General features: G+C 33.7%; 1 protein-coding gene across 1 annotated transcript in view; it reads left to right on the top strand.

The window, feature by feature from the left end:
- Positions 1-23,437, top strand: part of FMN2 (formin 2) — a gene marked incomplete at both ends in the record, with an annotated part of 139,944 nt that overhangs the window by 82,672 nt on the left and 33,835 nt on the right. The window contains 6 exons of the mRNA XM_079532834.1: positions 3,125-3,216; positions 3,368-3,497; positions 4,363-4,509; positions 5,973-6,032; positions 6,203-6,323; positions 15,138-15,230. Of these exons, the coding sequence (XP_079388960.1) occupies positions 3,125-3,216; positions 3,368-3,497; positions 4,363-4,509; positions 5,973-6,032; positions 6,203-6,323; positions 15,138-15,230 (643 nt within the window). The remainder of the gene's footprint in view (positions 1-3,124; positions 3,217-3,367; positions 3,498-4,362; positions 4,510-5,972; positions 6,033-6,202; positions 6,324-15,137; positions 15,231-23,437) is intronic.

The following is a 23,437-nucleotide window of genomic DNA, read 5'->3' as shown; positions in this document are numbered from 1 at the left end:
GAGCTATGCTGTATTTTATTTTGGCATATGATATATTAATGTATACTATATAGAAATGTTTTCATATTCAATGTCATCAAGCATGACAAAAATAATTTTAAGTAATTCATTTTGATGAATGAAATGTGGACTAATGAGAGATCAGAAGAAAACAGTGATTTTAAACCTAGGCCATAATTTACCAGGCAAAATGTGAATGAAGTGGAATTTTTTGGAGTAGAACAAATATGTTTGGTTGAAGCCTCTTTCCTGTCTTCTTTGGAGCAGGACATGTGCTTAAACTGCAGCGTAGATTTAGATAAACTACCAGGGAAATTGTTCCAGGGATAAGGATAGAAAAAAATGATGAAACAGGCTGTTGGAAAGGTGGTGGATTCTGCCCCCCACAGTTTAGAAGACAGGTGGGAGTTATAACTGTCAGAGATAACAGAAGTTCTTATTTTGCTTGAGCAAGAGGATGATACTTTGACAAATATGTGATCTTACAGTTGACAATTTTAATTCCTGAGGTCCTGTCCTTAGTTTTCCTATCTATAAAATTTAACAGCTTGAGACTAATGCAATGCTTTAGTAAGCAGCTGTAGTATGGTACAATGCTATTTGTTATTCCCTTTTTTTATGTTTCATTTTAAATCCAAATATATATGCATGCATATGTGTGTGTATATATATATATTTTTAATAGAACATAAGAATTATTGTACAAAAAGTGTATGTTCACACTGTTTTGGACATTTCTTTGAAAACCATGATTTTGATAGTTCAAGAAACTTAGCAATAAGTATTTAAGTTAATAGATATTGAAGTACCTTAAGTAATAGTAATATTCTTAAATTCATAAAACAGAAGTAATTTTTAATACACAATCACGGTTTTAGTATATCCATTAAGGTTGCTTTTCTTGCATCTGATTTCCACCTCTCAGCTCTGCACCCTGTGACTGGGAATGTCTAATACTTCTTTTTTGTCAACATTAATTAAACATAGTTACAAAAGAAGATCCCTGTGGAATTATAAGGATAAATGTATCACATCCAATTTAGTCATCCTCTACTGATAATACATTTCTATCTTTTCTGATAAGGATAAATGTATTAATTTAGTCATCACAATACTGATTGTGGTCACCTTTCTTACGCTCTCAAGTTTTGGAGACCATTCAGTTTGTTAGTAGGCTTTGTGATTCAGGATTGATTCTGACGATTACAGTCACTCCTAACTATGTGAGGCCTCTGAGAAGGAAGGAAACCACTCATTTCTGTAATAGCAAAGAGTTGTTGACTTTCCCTAGGTTTTCGAAAGCAAATCTCTCTAAATCAGATCTTTATAACACCAAAATCTTAGAATGCAATTTTGGTAAAAGATCTATATTTACATTTTTATCATCAGTTACATATTTTTAGAAGATAAGCCTTTTGTGACAATAATCTTTTCCCCTTTTTTTTAGGTTATTCTGTAAATCTGTATGCTATGAATACAGGTACAACATGATAATAATTTATCCAGATGCTGTTCTTTTAGAGTAAATTTTTTCAATTCTGTTGTTAAATGGTGGTATCAGATTCAAAAGAACTTGATTTTTGAGTGCAAACAGCACTGAACATGCTAGAATTTTTAAGGTATAGAAGTCAAATGCTATGGTCCTCTGGAAAATGAAGGTTTCTTAATTCCTTGGATTTTCTTAATCTAAAAAAGACTGATAGATAAACTGGATTTACTAATATGGAAGATAATGTAACAAGTGATTGAGGGGAAAAAATTATCTACGACAAGTTCACTCATAATTTCAAGGTGTCTACTCTGTGGGTATAAAAAAAAAAAGTTTTCTGTAGTCCTACCTTTCCCTTTGTTTACTGTAAGTTTGATCAAATACTAGGGTGGGAGTCTTGCAGTTCGCACAAATCCAATTGGATGCAGCATTGAGAACCTGCTTTAGCTGCCTCTGCTTTGTGCCAGAATGTTGGACTAGATGATCTCCAGAGCTTACTTCACACCTTAATTATAATTCTATGAAACAGATACTGCTACCATTATAATACTATAGTGTTGAGAAAAAAGTTTACTGCTGAGGGGAGAAAGTTGTTAGCAATATTACTACTCCAATACTATTAGAGCTCTTCATAGATTAGTCTAGGCTACATTAAAGAAGATGAACCTTGAAAGAATATCAACAGGAACCCTGAGTACATACTAGGATATGTAGTACTTGAGACAGATAGTCTTGCAGTCGTTTCAGTTGATTAGAGAAACTCTCCATTATGTTCTGACTTTTCTATCTTCGTGTTTTGATTTCACAAGAGCATTTTCCCTCTTCCACGTGAGATGTTTAACAACCTCAGAAGAACTGTCTGAACTTGACTTTCTAGTTTCAAATTGCTGATGGAGCTATGGCAGTATGATCCTAGGTAGTTTGCTTACTCTTCCATTAGTTGTGCAAAATCTTGGAAGACAAAATGTAGATCCATTCATAGTGCTTTGGCATTAAGTAGTTAGAATGTTGTTTTTTGTATCTGCTGTTGAGTTCTGGGGTGAAGTTCAAAAATGTATGTATTTCCTAAAGAAATGAATGTATATATACTTGCTGTTTTTTCTTTCATTCTTGCACAGATACTTAATTTGAATCTATTTTGAAAAAAACACAAATGTTAAAAGAAGAGTTAGAAAAGGTTTCCGTCCTTTCTATGTTGTTTTGTTTTATAGTATGGAACAGGAAAAGAAGTGAACCTCTTTTTGTTTTGATTAGAATACTGAAGAACAGACAGTACAGCATACCACAGAGTCCTCCAAGGCACTAGGCAGTTTAAATATAAGTGCTTACATTCGTTAATATAGACTCACTACTAAGTGGAGGTGAATACTATTTTCTCAATGTCTGTCTGAATGATTGTCTTATATTTTGCATTTTATCAGTAGCCAATAATATTATAAGGAAGTTCTTCTTGTTTCCATTTTATGTAATTCTATTTAAAGAATATGATGAATTTAGTAATTTCATTGTAAGCAGATGCTGGAAAGAAAAGCGTATAGACAAGATTAGTGACATGGGCATTTCCACTTGTGTTTTTAGACTAGTTTTTTTATAACTTAAGTTATACTTTTTAATTACTTTATTTCTTTATTTCAGAGAGCACAATCAGATGAGTTAGAAAAAATAGAAAAGCACAGCAAGGCGTCTAAGGAGAAAGAAAACGCTAAGTCTTTGGATAAACCAGAACAGTAAGAACATACTTAGAAAATAATACAGTTTTATTCACTACAGAAAACGTTGCATGCTATTGTAAACTAGCTATAGATTATATAAAAGAAAGAAGAACAAATCAAAACAAACTCTGAAGCCTGTGATTATTTTCTCCATTAATTTCTACAGGTTCCTCTATGAACTCTCACTAATTCCCAACTTTTCAGAACGTGTATTTTGCATCTTGTTTCAGTCAACATTTTCAGAAAGCATTTGTTCAATCCATCGCAAACTTGAATTATTACAGAAACTCTGTGAGGTAGGTTGTGTTCCATAAAGACTTAGAGCTATATTTTTGATATTTAGTCTTGTTAAGTTGTATTCGTATTTCAAAAGATTTTTCTTTATTTACTCTAAGAACTCATTACATCTGAAGGATAGCAGTCCTTCAGAATAGAACATCTTATAATTGCAATTCAACATCAAAGCCAATTTTAAGATTAGCTTTTAGGTCTGAACTATATCATATGTTGCCATAAATTCGTATCAGTCACGGGAAGAGAATGCATCTTTTCTGTTCATCAAAGCAAAATCTTTCCTCTTTATAGTAATTTTGTAATTCATCTCCAAAGGAATACAGGCTCCGTTCACCTTATGTTTGCTTGGTTTTTGGAAGTGTGCAACTCAATAATATCAATGATAAAATGATTGAGAGAAGGCACTGGAGTCTCTAGCTGGAAGAGATTCCTGTAATTTGGTAGTCCCATGGAGGAGTCTGGGGGGGGGGAAGCACCACAAGCAGAACAAATAGCTTTAACATGCAAATTTTGTCAGTATTTTCATAACTATTTTTATTATTTTGTTTTAACTCTTAAAGTTCTGTTTGTTTTTAAATGGGTGTTTTAGGGATTTGTTGCAAAACCCTCTTCTAAATTAAATATATAATTAACACCAGCACCATTCAAGGAAATACTGTTTCCTTTTTCCTAAATGATCACCTCTTATAATAATGCTGTTTTCTACATATATAAATCATATTCATGTTACATATAATCTATATATATTATATTTAAATAGTAAATACATATTAAATTAATATCAGTTTTGCAGATAAGGTTTTCCATTCACAACACATTAATAATATTCTACACCTTTGTGTACATTTCTGTTTTTCTCTTTTGTAGACACTGAAAAATGGGTCAGGAGTTATGCAGGTCTTAGGTTTGGTTCTTGCGTTTGGAAATTACATGAATGGTGGAAATAGAACACGAGGACAGGCTGATGGGTTTGGACTAGATATCCTGCCAAAACTGAAAGATGTCAAGAGCAGTGTAAGTTGATTTGAGATTTCCTGTTGGGCTTAAAATATTAAAATATTTCCACAAATCACTCTTCTTTCATTTTTAAATTAACAGTGTGTATTTTAGAAAGGCATATCAAAAGAAATTCTTAATTCTTAAGTCTTTAAATTGGCCCAAAATTTGTCTAGCGAATTATTCAGGGGCTTAGAGTATCTCCCTTTCCTGTAGGAAAGACTACAGGACCTGGGACTGTTGAGCTTGGAGATACTTATAAAGGGTAGGTGTTAAGTGGGTGGGGCCAGGATCCTCAACAGTGCCCATATAAAGAGGACCTGGGCACAAACTAGAGTACGAGAAGTTCTATACAAACATGATGAGAAAATTCTTTACTATCAAGGTTACAGAGCACTAGAATAGGCTGCCCACAGAAGTTGTGGAGTCTCCTCTGGAGATATTCAATATGCTTTACAACCTAGTCTAGAGAACCTTTTTCAGCAGAGAGTTTCAACTCGAGTTTCAACACCTATAATTCTATGATTCCAAGATTATCAAGTTTTACTCTTTAGGAAGAAAAAGAAGAGCTTGTTTCCCTAACTACACATGCTTTAGCTGTTATATTAGATAACGCGAGTAAGCTAGCTTTATCATGTCAACTACATTCTTAGAAAGGAACTCCATTCTGGTGTGTCTGTTCCAGCAGTAAGCCAAGGGAACAATGATGTGAATGATGCCGTAGTACAGCATGTCTAGGGCAGCTTAGTTTAGTAAAACCTTATGAATTTACTATGAACTTGATATGTAGAGCACCAGTTTCAGAACTTAGTTGAATACTTAGGCACATTAAATTTAATTTGGTGACTCAAATATTGTTACCACTAGCCTTCCAATTTCAAAATACGTTTTAAATTCACTTGTTGCTGTTCAGTTGGAAAAGTTCTTATAAAATATTATTCCATCTGAAAACATAATTTTATCTGAAGTCCTCTCCAAGTCAAAGATTTATTGTTGAAGTTCCATTACAGATGGGAAATAAGCAGAAAGGTAGTTTCCTAACAAATCCAAATATTATTTTAGAAAAATAACTATTTGCTTATTTAATATTTAGTTATAAATGAGCAAAAAATTCTGAATGTTACCCAGAGAAGTTGTATACACCAGTGTAGAATTAGTGTCTCTTTTCCCTTGTTCAGAAATTTCAAATGCAAAGATTCAGTTTACAATTAACTACATTTCTAAAAGCAGGAATGGTTTATGCAAATGTTACAGAATATTTTTCTGTTACTGTTTTTAATGATTGCTTAATAGGGTTTTTTTGTCGTCTTTCTTGTTAGTTTGTGTTCAAGTGAAATCTCTCCACTTTCCCTCCACCCTCCCCCCCCGCCCAAAAAAAGAGACCCACAAAAAGTAATTTCTATGTGTGACTAAAAGGGACTTGAATGAGCGTTTCCTGAGGGAGTCTTAATAATACAACAACAATTTTGTTTTCTACACAGGACAACAGCAGAAGTCTTCTATCTTACATTGTCTCATACTATTTGCGTAATTTTGATGAGGTGAGTGAGGATAGATTTTGCTTTTTTTAAACTCAAGATCAAGAATCAGTTTAATAAAATTGCATTTATGCTGGCTAAGATAAGAAAATGCACACGTGTTATTTGTATTATATTTTATTAAATAAAAATGTAGTGAGCACTATGTAACTGCCTATTTGTGTTGTTGTCAGGATGCTGGAAAAGAGCAATGCATCTTTCCTCTTCCTGAGCCACAAGATCTCTTTCAGGCTTCACAGCTGAAGTTCGAAGACTTTCAAAAGGATCTCCGCAAAATGAAGAAAGATTTGCGAGGTACTGAAGTTAGATTAAGTGCTAATTATATGTTTTCAACATATATCTGAGATTACTTTTTCTATCACTTTGAGAAATTCTATGGCAATATAAAAGTAGTTGTGTATACTTTAATTTCCCAGGTAGGCTTTTCTTTCCTTGATTTCTTTGCTTTTTTCTTTTGATGGCCATTAGTTTATCAACTTCATTATAATAATTCATTATTTTCTGCTGATAACCTTAAAGAGGTTGCTAAAATAAACAGCATCAAATCAATTCGGTAAAATCTTATGTCTCAAAACTAGAACAAAAAAAATCATTGTTTGTTTTGTGTTCACGTGTCTGAGTACTGACCATAAGAAAAAATGTCAAAGCATTGGGCCATAACCATGACAAAAATATTTTAGAATTAGGTCCAAAATGCTGTTGAAGACATATGCAAAGAAAGTATTTTTTTTTTCCCTCATTTGTATAATGACATTTCTTAAAAATCAACTTCATAAAGTACATTTGCTAGAGTTCTTTAAAGAACACATAAGCACTTTTTAAATTAGCACTGAGGGTTAAGCACTAAGTTTAAGTTAAATAAGATAAAGAGTTTGAAAATATTAGTCAGCAACATACACAATATTTAATATTTTTGTTAAAGTTCTCCATCAGACTAGGCATGTATATGCCATTATGATAAACTGTGGAGAGATGGATTCAAATAAAACGGTGAAAAGATCTTTATTGACTGTTTTGAATGGTTTCAAATGCCAGGAGTCTAGAGAGCATGGAATGGTTTAGTAAATCATTAGTCCTGGAATAATCTACAATGGATGGTTCTGTATTAAAACAAAAACTTGTTACTATTACAGAATAACAACAACAAAAAAATACAGAACAAAATCTGACCTTCTCTTCTTGCCCTTGTCAAACTTTCTATTTGTATGTTTTCTTTAAAAATGTATTTTAAGTATTTAGAAGTAAAATTTAAAGTTATTTCAAGATCACTTACTATGATACTGAAGAGCAAACTGAAGCAGCATCCAGCTGCTGCCCTGAAGAATCCCACAGTTCAGCCATAAGAAAAAATATTTCTATAGCTCTTGCAACTTTCAGATTATACAAGGGGCGAACTCCAAGCTTCCAAACAGAGGAGAAAGATGCTTAGCTTTGATTTAGGGAAGGTATTTGAATTCAGGCGCATGTTTAAGAACTTCTAGGGATGAAGACGTTATCCTTCGCAAGTTCACCAAAAGTATAATTATATGGACAAGGGTTTAAACATTTTTAGATCAAGGTTGAAATTTGCACACAGACATAAATCTCTTGTGGAATAAATCTACACTGTGTAGTGATCAAAGACAGCTTTCTGTAAAAATGGGAATTACACGCTTCACTCTGCCACAAGACTTCAGGCAAATTCTTTCTGTGCTTCCAGACCCAGCCCTTAGGCTTGAATCTCCATTGTCATTCTGTTCACTAGTTAATGAAACTGAAGAATAGATGCAGACATCCTGACTCCCTGCTCCCTTTAGGAAAGCGTTTTTAGGAAATAGCTTTGGCCCCCTTCTGCATCCTCTTCTGGATATGAAGTAAAAATCTTACCACTTTCTTATCAACTCTGAGTGATGCAAAATGCTTTTTGCTGTCTATTTTTCAAAGAAGTGTGTCACCTCGAATTAAAAATCAATTGCTTTAAAGAAAGCTCGGATTGTAAAAGGATTCACTAAAACTTCTGCATATTCCAATTGCGTAGTTGTAATAGGCTCAGAGACAAATTAAATGCTGGTCTTTTTAAAATAATGCGCATTTTAGCTGAACGGCTAAAACGTCTTCAAACTGGTTTTCCTTTTTCATTTATTTCAAGTACACTGCCAGTTTTGCTAATGTGTACCTGGATCCTTACCACTTGAGGAACTAGTAAGTGTCTTATTAAATGACTGAGCAGGAAGAGAGCTTAAGATACTAAACAAATTATGACAGAATCCTAAATACGATCCTCTCTTTTTGAAGCCATTGAAAATAAAATGAGTATTGAGTATTTCCAAGAAAAACTGATTGTCACCAAACTTAGAGAGGGAAATGGATGCCTATGACTGCATTCCAGTTCTACAGTTAGATGTGGGCTGTAGCTGTGACCCCATTTTCAGCTGTGTTTAGGAGGAATATTTTATGAGAGGATTTCACATTTTCTTGTTCTTTTTGTTTGTTTGCATGTTTTTGTTTTTAATTTAATCACTGAAAATATGCATATAACATTACTGGTACTTTCACCAGTATAAAGGGTATGTTAGTTTCAAATACCCTGCAAACTGTGTACAGTGAGATCACACTTAGTAAAAATGGGGGGAAGGCAGTCCCAAAAGGATCCTTTCATAAAATTACAAATAAGTACAACAACAAAAATAAATAAAGCACCACCACAAGCTAGAAGAAAGGTATTATGAAAATTGCTATGTAACAATAATTAAATAGTTCAGTCTATAAATGCTATATTTTTCTATGTACATATGTCAGTAACATACACAGTGGCATATAGATGTAAATCATCTTTATAATTCTGCAAAAATCTGTCATGCTGTTTCACGGTTCAGAGCTAGGGCTTGTGATTGTATTAAAGGAGTTAACGCTGATTTTCTTAAGAAGAAAAAGAACTTGGGGTGTTCAAAATTTTTTGGCTGTAGAAGCTCTTGTCCACTTTAAATTTTCATGAACACTATATGCCTTTCAATTTGTAAATGCTAGAAACCAAGTCTGTACAGAGATTTCAAATCAAAGTGGAAGTCCAAAAGAAGGCACAATGTGTACCTGTCCAAGATAAATAATTCAGAAATTTACATTTCAGCTAAGCTGTAAGTCATCTAAACTAGTGTAGCAGAAGTTATTCTAACCATACAACAACATACTTGCAGATTGTTCAGACCTTGTTGCTGATTTTAGATAAAATACACCCCAGAAATAAAGTTAATATGGTAGATTACTGTAAAGGAGTAGAATACCTAAGAACAGGTAAAGCTTCTCATTCGAAACCAAGTGAGTTTGGCTCCATCTGTTGCCCCCCGATTTCACAGCTCTCCAGGATTCTTACTTTAGCCTTCTTAACTTCAGTGACATATAGTTTGTTAAGCAACTTAATCTGCTTTTGATCTCTCCTGGCTGTCAGCAATGTTCCTTGATGCAGTCATGCTAAGCAATGACTCTTTTCTTATGTCATTCCAGGGATGAAACTTTAGCACTTGTCACATGACTTAAATCAACTCACCATATAAAAGAAAATTGGGCATCCAGGGTCACTAGAATGTTGAGTGACTCTTGCTGATTAGGACCTCTGTCGTACAGTCAGTACTAGCATATGGATGCACAGTTGTGATTTAGCAAAAGATTGGATTTGTGGCCCATAAAGTTCTTCAGAACATATATTTTGTTTAGGAAAGAACTAGAACATTAGAGTGGCAGTGAGAGTTATTCATGAAGCACTTATGATAAGTTAAGACTGTTTAGAAGCTGTTCTTTGGCTGCTCGTTAGTATTTAAGCTTTAAAATAGTTTATTCTTGCAAATCATAATCCAATTCATCAATTGTCATTTATTGCAAAACTTTCACTGAAGCTCAGCTAAAATGCAATTAGAAACAATGTCAGGCAGAAAATAAATCTGATTAGTAGAATGTTGAAAAGAAGAGTAATACCATACAATGCTATAAAATTGAGCCAGTCAGTGCTTATTTATATGCCACAGTATTGTAATACTTACTATCTTTGACTGAAAACAAATTATAAGTATTATTTTCATAATTTAAGTATCTGTTTTCTACCATGAGTGCTAACAAGACATTCAGAAGTCTCCATCCGTAAGAAGGTAGGCAGTACGGCTTGCTATTTCTCTTTGGCTTGAAATAAACATGACTGAAAGTGTTTATAAATTGTTAAGCAGATACAGAGCACTTAATATTTTAACAAGTGTCTTCCAAGAAAGGTCCCACAGTAATTTGGAAAAGTACATGATCCCTATTTTTTCAGTGCTTCTTACTGTGACCTGAAATTATCTATTCATCTCAGCTGTGTAGCAATAGAAATTATACATCTAATACCTGCTGTGGCAATCAGAGAACTGAAAGTTCCATTTTGTGCAGCAGCAAGAACTGTATCTGAATCTGGGGTATTATCAAGATGGGACTGAGAGATATAAGGTAGTAGATATGCTTTGGTTCCTTACAATTTTTTATTCACATAATGATCTATTAAACATTTAGATGTGAACAGTTGTGTTGACCATGGATTGCCTTGTAATATGAGATTGTATCCACTGATACACTGATCCACTGATCTTCTATTAATGCTTGCAAGCTATGTCCTTCTGTTATCTTTTTAATTTACCTTTACAGAAACAACTATTGTCTTAGCCAAATTAAATCTTCACTTTTGCTTACTCATTACCAGTGTGCATCCAAAAATTCTAGCTGTTTGTTCAGCTATTACTGAAAGGGTTAATTGTGGCAGCTACGCAGCATGCAGACTCCTAAACCTAAACCAGATGTAAACTAAAGCCAGGCTTTCAGTCAATCTGTGAGTCATATTTTACTGTCCTTAAAACTCCAAACAAGGAGTTGTCTATGGGATCCCTTGAAGACTCAGCAGTTCTTAGTGTAAGTCTTTACAATTAAAAAAAAAAAAAAAAAAAGGGAAAAAAAGAGCTGTTTCTGTACTTGGGGCTGAATTCATCAATTTCTTTTGATGACGCCAGTGTTCTCCTTTGATAAAGTCTAAACTTTCTTTTAAAGTCATAGATTGCAGTGCTAAAAAAAAAAAAAAAAAATCACTGAAGTGAAAATAGTGATTACACTGTTATATACCTATCTGACATGTTGGATACAGGCTAATGTCCTGTGGGACTCTGTGTACTCAGAACCCCTGAAAATCAGGGAGATAGTTTCAAAACATCCTTAAAAATAGTTTCTTAAGTCTTAGCACCACTTGTTCTCTCAAGTATTGTAAGCTGTCCTGTCTTAAAATTCCATCTGAATTCTGTAGGACTTTTATAGGTAAATATGTGGTCTCAGGTGTGGTTAGCCCAAATACCCTGACAAAGATCAGATCATTTTTTGAATATTGCTTATATATTAATAACTGTTTAGAGGGCTGAGAAAGAGATGTCTCTGCCTGTACCAACCTCTGCTAAGGATCTGAAGTCTTCGGAGTGTATAAATAAGGTAAATGCATGTGTAGTGGGTAGCCAAGAGAACCGAAACCTTTGCTGTATAAAGCAATATGAGGTTCTTATCCTTTTTTGTTACTGTTTGGGCAGTGCCAGCACTTGAGATAAGTTTCTACCTAGTGCTTTTATGCCTGTCTTACATGATTCTTAAATGCCATTCCATTCTTGCATTATATTAAAATTTAAAATCTGCTTTAATTAAATGGAACTGCATATACTAGCATTGTCTTTCTGATGCTTACATATCTCCTAGGGTGAAAAACAACAGAAGCTGTGAGAATAGAGATGGTATTAGAGCAAGTTTTGACTTAACTCGATAGAACTCGAAAGACAGATAAGCATTTGTTTCAGACAAAACTTCTGTGATCTTATTACAGCAAATCTACCTTGCCAGCCTAGTCCTTTGATATCTTAGGTGTTTAGGTGATCTGCTTTGTTGGAGTGATGTATGTTTATATATGTTGGGGGGGGGGGGGGGGAGGGGGAATAGATATGGAATACTGTAGCATTTTCACATTTTTTTATGCATGTTTCATGTCCACATTACTTAGAAGTTATTAAATACACTTCTGACATATTTGTTTAGTATCGTATTCCTGCACTTGGGCAGAAATGCTGGTAACTGTCCAGCATTTTACGTTCCTTTCATATGATGAACACTTTAAAATTCCTTCAGTTACAGTTAAGGAATAACAATACTTCATCCAAGTAAAGGGATTTTATACTCTGGTGACAAATTGCAAGACATGATAAATGAGTATTCTAACAAACAGGTTGTGCAGAGAGACTGTGATTCCAATCTTGGTGCTCTGGAAAACAAACATAAGACTTACAGTTCTTTAAGTTCTTTAATTAATTAAACCTTTAATAAAGAAAGCATCCAGTTGAGCTAGTTTTGAACACAAGCTGTCTCAGAGCTGGCAGATTATGGGATGGATATTAGTATTTTAACAGTGATAGCAGTTCCTTCACTTTTTAAATTTTAATCAGATATTATATATGGTATCTTCCTACAAAGCAAGAAAAAGCTTTTTTTTCTTTAAGTTATTTGCAATCCAGAAATAGAGTTGGAAACAAACCTGAACTGCTGCTCTTCCAAACATCACTGATACTGAATACAAAGGATGGTATATCCTTGTACTTTCTTCTAGACTTTGAAAGAGGACTGCTTCAGATATTGGCATGGGTATAGGCTTAAGATTTTTTTTTAGCATAAATTTTTGTAAGACATGTTTCTTCCAAAGATATCTGAGATATCTGGAGGGGTACTCATTGAATCAGGAGAGTGAAATGTTTTAATTGTTATGTGAGGAATATTTTGGAAAAAGGTGTGAAGTACAAGTGACGATAAATGGACAATTATGACTGTTTCTAGGGCATCTTTCAATTGTCACATATTTTTCAACAGCAGAAAAGAATAGTAAAAATATCACCATGAGATTTTTATTTATTTATTTATTTTGCATGATAGTAAATTTCTCCAGCTTCATTCTAACCATTACTGTTTGAAAATTCATGGTCATTTTGAATTCCTTCCCTTATTTTCAGAGGTGTTGACTAATGTTTAAGAATCTTGAAGAACGTTAGAGAACATTTGGAACATGCTTGTATTTTTGCTATTTGTGGTAATATTTTTAGAAAGAATTAAAAAGTTTTCTTTGCTAAATTTATCAACACATTTTTTTCCACAATCTTTAAAAATAATGAAAACATCATAAAAGAGATGGAAAACTGAATCTCTGTATTCAGGCTCTAAACTGATCAGCAGTAGTATCTATTTATCAAAGGTACAGTTTCTGTTCTGTTCCTTTCTAAAATCAGATTTCTCCAACCTTAGAAATGCTCCACTAATGGCAGTGATGGTATTTTTATATTTAGTTTAACATAAAACTGTTTTACTCACACATTTGAATATGTGTATACTAAAATGCTTCTTAAGTAGCCTTACCCATTTATTTGAATATGTTCATTTAAAATTGTTTTGCTTTCTAAAAATCTACTTGTACTTACTTATATTTCTAAGCTAAAGAAAAATTAGATTGAAATTTCTTGTGTCACCCTGACTTTGCTTGTTTAGACTTGCTGATTACTTGATTTGAATCAGTCATCCTTTGTGCATTTGTATTTTAGAATCAATATCACTAGTTGTCTTTGGTTTAATCACAACTATGAGAAAAGACAAATATTATCAGTGAGATCTAATATTGCATTCTCCAGAAGTTTGTTCCAGACATAGGAGACCAGATGAGTAGTAAAGATGAATAAATTTGCTCAGCTAACAGAATACAAAAGAGTAATGTGACTACCTTAATATCTGTTTACATTTTTCATACTCTAGCTTGAATGTCTAAGTGCAGATCTACATTGGGCTCTCTGACTAGCATTTGCCATAGGTAATGAAACCCTGGATCATTATCTTAAATTGCAATACCGCCACCATGATCTTTTGGATATGTCATTCATCTGTGGCTGCAAACCATAAAATGTTGTTAGTACGGGTTAAAAATTTACTATTGGTTAGATAAGAATGACCTGGTAACTATTTTTTTTTTTTAAATTCTGGTATTTTTGCAAATATTACATATTTCTAGAGAATATAATTAATCTATGGCTTTTACCTATTGTTTCTAATCTAAACCAGACTGTTATTCTCATCTGTATATATTTAGATGGATGCCATTCTATGCATTTCTTTTATATTTAAAGGAGATAATTATAATAGTGAATTCTGCTGCTTCAAAATATTTTTAATGTAATTATTCTTCTGTATGTAAAAACATAATAACAGACCTCTTTTTCTGAAAGAACCTTCAGAGAGTAAATAAAAATCTATGTGCACTTCCATTTGAAATTTTAAGGCAGAGCCGTTCTCCTGAATTAGTATCTTTTGTTGCTCCAAATGAAATTACTTTGGCTTGTCTGTGAGAACATGGCGATGCCACCTCAACAGTGACAAATCTGTGACGGATGCTTTGGGCTTCTCTGTCCAGGTCTCTGATAAAGTAATAACCAAATAGTCCTCCACCAAGATCTCTTATAGAATTCAAGCTATGATAGCTGTACTGTCATGTTCTTGTATTTCAGTAACTTCTAGGTTATTTTTGAACAAAGCAAGATACTTAACCGCATCTGTAGTTTTAGCAGACATCAAGCCCTCATCTGCATTTTATGTACTATAATTCTATAACTAAGATTGCTCCTAATAGTTGGTGCTGGTTTTGCACCTGAACTTCGTTTTGATTGAGTTACTGTCACTTAAGTGCATATAGATTAAAGTAAGTGGATGAAAATTACCTTAAATCAGAAATCATAGTTTTGTTCCTTATCTTTCAGCCCCTTACATTTGTTTTTTTCCTTCAAAATAATTCAGTGTTTTTAGTAATCTTGCTACCATTCATTTAAATAACAGTAACACTAACCGTGAGTTATTGCTAAATTTTGATCGACAACATTTGATCATGACATAACTGTTCCTGAATATATTGTCAGAGATCACACTTGAAGTAGTGTGTTTGAGGAACATATTCCAGCAATTTCACTAGGTATATATTAACTGAAGTATGTATCTGCATGTTGAAATAAAATACACTCTATGATGTGCCATTACTAAACTAATCTGTTATTTCAATTTCAGTATGTGAGACAGAAGCAGCAAAAGTTTATCAGCTATCACTAGAAGAGCACCTACAGCCTTTCAAAGACAGCATGGAGCAATTCATTAGTCAAGGTAAATAATGAAACGTCACTTAACCTTTTCATGACATTTCAAAGACAAGTTATGGGAACAATGTTTATACATTGTGGGAAAGAGACTGTTTATTTTGGCATCATAGAAAGATGTGGATTAGTTTAATCAGATGCCACACAGTTCTAAAAGATTTACAAAATGATTCTGTTGTAATGTAGGTGACTCATTTTCTTTTGCATGACAGCAAAGACAAATGCTATTGGCTCAAGTATGTGATCTGATAAGTTCAACATTCCAGTAGAAAACAATTTTACAACCTTTGTTCCTAGAAAAATTATTGAAGCTGGATCTGTGTCATTAAGTTCTTTCCAAAGAGATAATTCCTTTAGACGTGCCAAAAACATGCAGTAAGTTCAGCAAAAGTACTTAGTTTTTTTCCGTATGTAAGGCAAATCCATATGAAATTCTTGGATGTGATTAATGGAAAATGCAAGAAAAGATTTAAGTATCCGTGATGAACTGGCATCCTGAGTGCTAGAAGGAATAAAAAACACAACAACAAAAAAACACTTCAAAAATGAATAGACAATGTTTTACTAGACTCTTCTTTTGCAAGATGGTAGGAAAATAAGTATGGATAAATTTAATTTTTAACTAGCAGCGTGTCACAGTGAAATACTGAAATACTGCACTGAAAGAGTATATTCTGTGTTTGACCGGTTCAATTTCTGATACAATTTGGAGTTGAATGCATTAGATTGGCAGTGGCCTGGTAAACAAATCAATGGCATTTTAGCTTTCTTGGTCATGTTACTGCTCCTTCTGCTTGATAATATTTTTTTTAATAGAAGATGTCTGTTACCTCCTGATCAGGTGATTTATGTGAAGTGAGTTTCTTCTGATTATTCAACATAGTTCTCATTAACACATTTCTCTACATGTAAGAGAGAAATTATTATTAACTGTTTGTGCATGATGTTTGACAGACCAGGCAGGTATGCATTTCTTTATTCTTAATTAGAATATCCAAGGTGATCATCTGTCCAAACATGTAAAAATGGAAATTATACAAATTTCAGTATGTATCAGTACAGGCTACCAGTTTCCTAACTACTGTGGAAAAAATTCACATTTACAACTATGAAAATTGCAAAAACGTTGTTTTGAACTGTGTATGTAAATTGATGCTTCCTGAGTCAAACTATCCATTTGTCAAATCTGGCAAACAGTGCTGTGTCCTGCATGACTAGATATGGAACTGCAAGGGCTTCTCAGAAAGCAACGCCTCCTAATTTTTTCTGTTGGTCCCTGAAGTCAAAGGCAGATATTGGAGGTATGGCAGCAGAGATTGAATTTTCCCACCAGTAGTCCACTATGCTTTCTTGCTATGTGACAGATGGCAGCAGGGAGGCAGCCTGGCAAAATGGCGTCTGATGTAGAAGTGCGTATCAAGCACTGGTGTGTCACTGAATTCCTCCATTCAGAAACAGTTGTACCCATTGATGTTCATTGATACTTGCTGAACAATAATGCAGTCCAAACAGTGGATGTGAGCACAGTGAAATGATGGGTGGTGAATTTCAGCAGTGGTAGCAGTTCTTTTTCTTTTTTAAATGCAGCATTCAGGTTCTTGTTCATTGCTGGCAAAAATGCCTAGCTACTGGTGGTGGCTGCTGAAAAGGTGTTTTGTAGCTGAGTATTTACTCCAACCAATAGTGTTATTGAGCTTTTTGTATCTGCTTTAGTTTCCATGGAAATAGCAAACATTACTTTTGGAGCGACCTACATGTGTTAAAACTGTATTCTTGTTGCGCAGATGATATGCAACTAGTAACACAGACATATACCACATATTTTATGTTAGGTTTATATTATTACTGATATATGTAGATAGGGAGCTATGAAATCATGAGCTACTCTTAAACAGATCACTAATGGTACACTGTAAATCATGCAACATGCTTGTCTATTAATAAAAAAAAAAAAATCAGGTCAAATATGGGGCTTATATTACGTCACATATGTGTTACTTCTAGAAGCCACTCATTCTGTATTGTAGCCTTTTTTTGACTATGACTTAGGGCAATAATGTGGAGTAAAAGCTGCAGTAATTTTTTTTATGAGGAACATGAGAAAAAACATATAGCCGTGCATCTTATCCATGAAGAACTTTGCTGTGTTATTATTAGTGGATCTTGCTAAAGCATTAATAACTGGAAATCTATAATGTAAGTAAAAATATCATGATATTTTTTGGATTGGAATAATTGGAAATGTGCATTGTGAACACAATTGTGACTAAAAAGCTTATACTGTTTAAAATTTTGAGGACTATTTTTTAGTATTTGATTGCAATGTAAGAAAGACAAAGGTTAATATATAGGAAAAAAGAATCTCTGGTTAAGTTTAAAAAAAAAAAAAAAAGTAATTCTAAATACCTTTCATTATGAAATCCTTTGTTTTTACTTCATGGGGTTGAATTCAGACTTGAAAGAGGCCATGTTTAAAGCAGGATTTCTCTTTCCTGTTCAGTGTTTGACAGGCTTTTGATCTAGATATTTTTTCTAGGGGCTTTTGTTGTTTATGTAGACATAATCGATGAGTCTTTTCAGCTAGACTGCACACATGATCATTTAGAAAAACAGAGGGACAATTCTTGGCACCTTTTAGGGATTTGTGTTTATATAACATATGCTCTGGGCAAAAAAAAGAAAAAAAAACGCTAAGCTTTAAGCTTTATCTTTTCAAGTTCCAGTTTCTCTAAAGTCAGAAAAAGTTTTAACTTATAATTCAGATGAAAAACATTTTTCATAAGCATGAATAATTTGGCATGTTTATATGATGTCTTTTCAGAGTAGATAACTTGTGTGCATAATGGGACCCAAAAGTTCAAAGTAGCTAGTTATTCACTTAAGCTTATTGCTAAACTTGCGGTTAAAATGGAAAATGAGTTTCTTGTAGGCAGAAATACTTGGACATCAAATTAAGTATTCCTGGCAAGGAGATAGAAAAGCAGAATAGTTACTGTATGTAACTATGCACAGTTATGTAACTTTAAGTTACCATAACTGGTCTGGCTGATTGTTGCTATTGATGTATTAATAAAAACAAAATTGTTAACACTTTCATTTTCATTAGAGTCATTAGAGGCAAAAATGATTGTTCTTCTAGTGATTAGTGGAATTTATTTCTTTCAAAGGATAAAGAAGGGGAAGAAGTAAGGTATGTGTTCAGAGTCATAATGTTTTAGATCAAAATGTTAGTGGTGTATATAGCTGAGGATGCCTAGCATTTACCTTGCTATCCTAGTCAGCAGTCTAAAGTGTCATTGTATTCATCAAAATAAGCAAAGTAGTCAATCTATTTAACAGAAAATCAAAATATCTGCTCCATCTCAATGCATGCAGTTTCTGAGGGTCTGCATGTGTCAGAACCTCCAAGGCAATCCTCTGTTCTCCCATGTATTCTGTCCTCTTTTTGGAATCACATGTAGTAAACTATCAGTCAAAAAATTTGTTATTTTCAAATTTAAATATCAGTAATTTCTGCTGAGATTCTCTGTAGTCCCACTGCTTTAAAAACAACAAAAAAACCACTTGCAAACAGGAAATTGAAAAGAAAAATGTGTAATATTGCAAAGAACTTTATAAAAGTATTTTTTCTTTATTGCATATTTCTAACTATCTTCTTAAAGTTTATACTAGTATTTGGGAGATAGTCCTTTACAAGTGAAACATTATTCAGACCAAATTGTGTGAAATTAATAAGTATTGTTTGTGTCTCCTCGGTATAGGAGTGCAAACTTCACTGGAGGTTTCTTTCCACAAGTCAGTCCACACAAGTTACTGTAGTTTGTAGAACAGAAATCACAAAGGAAAACACTATTTGAAAATGCAGTTGCTTTTGGATCAGTACTTTTCTGTGGGAACACACAAACATCTGAGATCACAGCCACATGGCTCAGTTCAGAAAGGTTCAGAAATCACTTTTTTTTTTCTGGAGCAAACCTTCTCAGGATACACGGGAGACAGTGAGAGAAAGACTGGAGGGTGTTAATCAGCCTGCAAGTTAGAGGATAAATTCATTAGACTTTAGTAATCCTTTAACACTTGATAGGATAGCCAGCTCAAGCTTAAAAAAATAAATAAATAAAAATACTGTACATGGATGAGCCACAAATGAATTCCAATCCCCAAGTCTTAACTGTGGTTAACTTTGCAGTGAGAAGCAGTCTGTGATTTTTGCTTTTAGGACTCCAGCTAGGCTGTACATTCTTGTCAGCCTGATAAGGCAGGAAACGTCTGATAGGAGGCAGCAGCCACTGCTCCCTCAGACAAGTCAGTCAGTCTGGTTTGGTACCTGAGAAGAGGCAGGATGTTCAAATCACAGATTTTCTACTAAGATTCTATAAATTCTGCAAATGTTTTAGTCTTGAAATCTGAGGAAGGGATCCATTATTGTTCTAGTTACTGAATAAGATGTCATTAATTTTAGATTTTTTTAAGAAGTATTATGTTATAGGATATTTTAAGAATAGAATGCATTGCATATAAAAGAAATAAAAATGATTTTCAAATGGTTAGCTAGTTAGTCTAAAACCAGGAATAATTCCAGAGTGGTGGTATGTTTGGGTGAACAAACTGACCACTCAGCCTTTGGCTCCTTCTAGTCTTGACAAAAATTCTTACAGTTATTAGCAAGTGACAGTCCCAGGTTTCATCCTGCTGAACTACAGATTCTTCTCCAGGCCCAAGTTTTAGCCACATCCTTGTGACCTTGCAGGATAAAGATGCTAAAATTGTGCTCTTGATTGAACTGTCTGTAACCATCTCTCTTTTTGCCAGGAATCCAGTTTCCAAACGTTTAGTAAATGAATATATAAATCACAAAGTGTGTTGTATTTATCTCTATAGCTGCAACCAGCTAGTTGGAAATAACTTTCTCTTTTAGGTCAAGCAGCAAAAGGCTGTACATCATCAGATGATGTATTGTGAATAAGACTAAATCATCAGACTGAATTTTGGATGACTGGGTTCAGTTTCTGGCTCCAGAAGACTGTGAAATGAATGCTGTTAGGGTAATCTTAATTCTGGCAATTTGTAACACAGAATGATTGATTTTTGCTGTTTCCATTTCCTTCAACTGTTGCTCTTATAATTTGATTAATACAAGGGATACCACTGCATCAAGTTTTTTTTTCTAAAAACTGAGAAAATATGACTAAGATCATTAGAAATATATAAAAACTTAGGCTTTAGTTTTTCTTTAAAACAAACAAAACAAATGCACAGAACATCTATAGGTTGGATACTGTGTAATTTATATGAAGGTGTTCACTTTAAATAATGCCTTCAAAATCTACTCATTACTCAGACAAACTATTTTTTTCATTGTAGAGTAAATTTTTGATACAGAGAGAGCAACATGTAATCGTTGTAATAGAAATATAGGAATCACATTTTAACTAGTTCCATAAAAATGTACATTTTTTGTTAGTATTTTTTTCATTGGATTACTGAAAGAGCTTTTAAAACATTTTGAGTACTGAAAGCATTTTTTTTTTTTTTTTTTAAATCTCACACTGACATGATGGTGCTAAAACATAGTTTTACGTCATTATTGTAAAAACTTCACCCCAACTCAAGAGTCAGCACCTCCATTGATTATGATACAATAATCCTAGTTCACATTATGGTGTATTTGCAACACTAAAGACTGTTTAAAGTTGTTTTGGCATTTGTTGGGAAGAGGATATGTGTTAGTCATCAAAACACAATACAGGTCAGCTACTATGAAAGCATTCTGAATGGATGCAGCCGATAAATGAAAGCATTGCAGCTAGGGTGCAAAATCACCCCTTCTTCGATAAAATCTCACCAACTAGTTGTTGGGATGGTAAGTTAAAATAGAGACATTCAAATTTAATTCGTGTTTAGTTGCTGTACTGACCCTGATCAGCATGCAGTGGTATGTTCTCCAATGGTCCACAGATCAGGTTAACAGCTGGGCATCATTGCTTTTAAATTAGACATGAAACCTCTTGCATACCTAATAACACGTATATAGTTTTCAGTATGCTAGGTAACAGCACATCTGTTTAGTGCCTAGTCCTGACCTCCTGAGACCTTTCTGCAGTGTAGCATTTTAGAATCAGTAGCATGGAGTGAGGTGGTCAAAGCTACATGTGAACTACATTGTATTTTAGTTCTGTGAATATGACCTTTAAGAAAGTTAGAGTGAATAGTCTATAATGCAGTTAAATAGAATATAATGGATTAGTAGTCTTGGATGTGGGTCCTACTTCCACCTCACTTCAGTGGAAAATAGATTCCATCTTTTAAAGGGTAACAAATTATCTGTTTACCAGATTGCTGCCTGAGATGGAATGAAAGATCAAACACAGAGGTAATTCACATCTTGAAACATGCTTTGAGTGCTCGGCAAGACTTTTGCTGATTTTTGTTTTTGTTATTATTTTTATTATAATTATTTTTGTGATGAAGGTAGAGAAGCTATGGAACAGGTTGTCCCTTCCCTGGAGGCACTCAAGGTTAGAGCAACTTGTTGTAGCAATAGGCATCCCTGTTCACTACAGAGGTGTTGGATCAGGTCCCTTCCAACTCAAATGATTTAATCATCAGTTATAGTATTCTAGACTCCCTTTATGGAGTCTTTTATTTACAAGGTTGTTGGGTTTTTTGGTTGAATTTTTAGAGTATTGTTGATCACGTAATCATTGGTATGACTGTGGATCTTAGATCTATGGACCAGCAAATAATTTGACTTGTCCCTGTCATGTAATACTATTATGAAGTGCAACTGGTTGAAGTGACTATAAATGTTTTGGCTTATCCTGAAAGTGTTGAAAAAACAGGAACAACATAACATGCTGCATGTTTTCTAATTAAAAGTTCTATTCCCAGTTGTCTTTAAGAAACTGGGGTCTAAATGAAGTATTTAAAAGTTCTGTTTCATATAGGCATGAAAATTTTAGAAAGTAGGGAAGATGGAGTAGGGTATTCTTCCTGCTTGCTATCTTCTATGAATGTCATAGGAAATCTAGAAGGATCCTGGACTCCTGCTAGGATTTCCAGAATAAAATCTGTCTTCTTTTGCAGTTTTCTTAGCATAAATAATACCAGATAATAAACTATCCAAATGTACTTAGATCTTTGTTCAGTGTAAATAGAAATACTTAAAACTATACCAACCTAGCTCTAATGACTTATTGTCATTAAGCTCTTTGTAAAGTCATTGTATCTGTCAAAAAAGTAATAAAAACTAACAACCTGGCTCCACTTGAAAGTTGCTGGAAAGCACATTCATATCTAATTGTAAACAAATACTAGTTAATACTTTAAATAAAAAGTGGAAAATAAAAAAAGATTTAGGATGTAGACAAGCAGATGAAAGGATTCTTGTTGCTTTCCATCTGAGATTACTAAAATGCATTCCTGTATTCAATTACCTGAGAAGATGTGATATCCCCTTGAGAGAGATCAGGAGATCAGAAGGGATAACAGTTTTGTGCATCTCCTTATTCATAGTCCTTTGAAACCAGTTCAGTAGAAATAATTTATATTGCAATAGGGTTTGTGGCCAGACAGTGACTACAGACAGTAATCACTGGGTCAAGATCATAGCACAGGCCAACAATACAATGTTATCATGGAACACAAGTGCTGAAGAGGGACATTTAAGTGCTGTTTGAGTAGACCTATGATGTCTACTCAGAATTGCTTCTGAATCTGAACCAGAAAGTCAACCTGTTTTTTGACTATGCTTATTTATGCCCTTTATGTGCAAATGTACTAAATAATTTTTATTAACTGTTAAAGTCTATTTTTTTCTTACAAAATTCCTATTATGGCATGTTATAAGCTAAAATATGCATATCACTTTATGTGTGTGTGTATAAAAAAGTTTGACTTTCTACGTATTTTTTTTACAAAGCCACTAAGCTTCAGCTCTTGACATCACCTAAGGATTAATTATTTAACTCTCATTTACAGTTTCTCCTCTCCCTCTCCCCCAAAAACAAAACAAAACAAAATCCTGTTTGATTGTTTCCATTTAAAATAACTGCATAGTTTTTCCCAGTGCCACTCTCGTAGCCAACTACATTAAGTTTATTAAATGAAACATGCAAGTAGAGCAAACAACAGAATAAAAGTCAGAAGTTGAGGCAACAAACGTTCAGAAGACCAAAGGGGAGAAAGTAAGAGGTGGGTATTTTTTTGTTGCTT

The sequence above is a fragment of the Tetrao urogallus genome (assembly GCF_951394365.1).
Source record: "Tetrao urogallus genome assembly, chromosome: 2".
NCBI classification, from domain to species: Eukaryota; Metazoa; Chordata; class Aves; order Galliformes; family Phasianidae; genus Tetrao; species Tetrao urogallus.
Note: the sequence above shows the minus strand (reverse complement) of the source record. Positions and strands in the feature narration are given on the sequence as shown.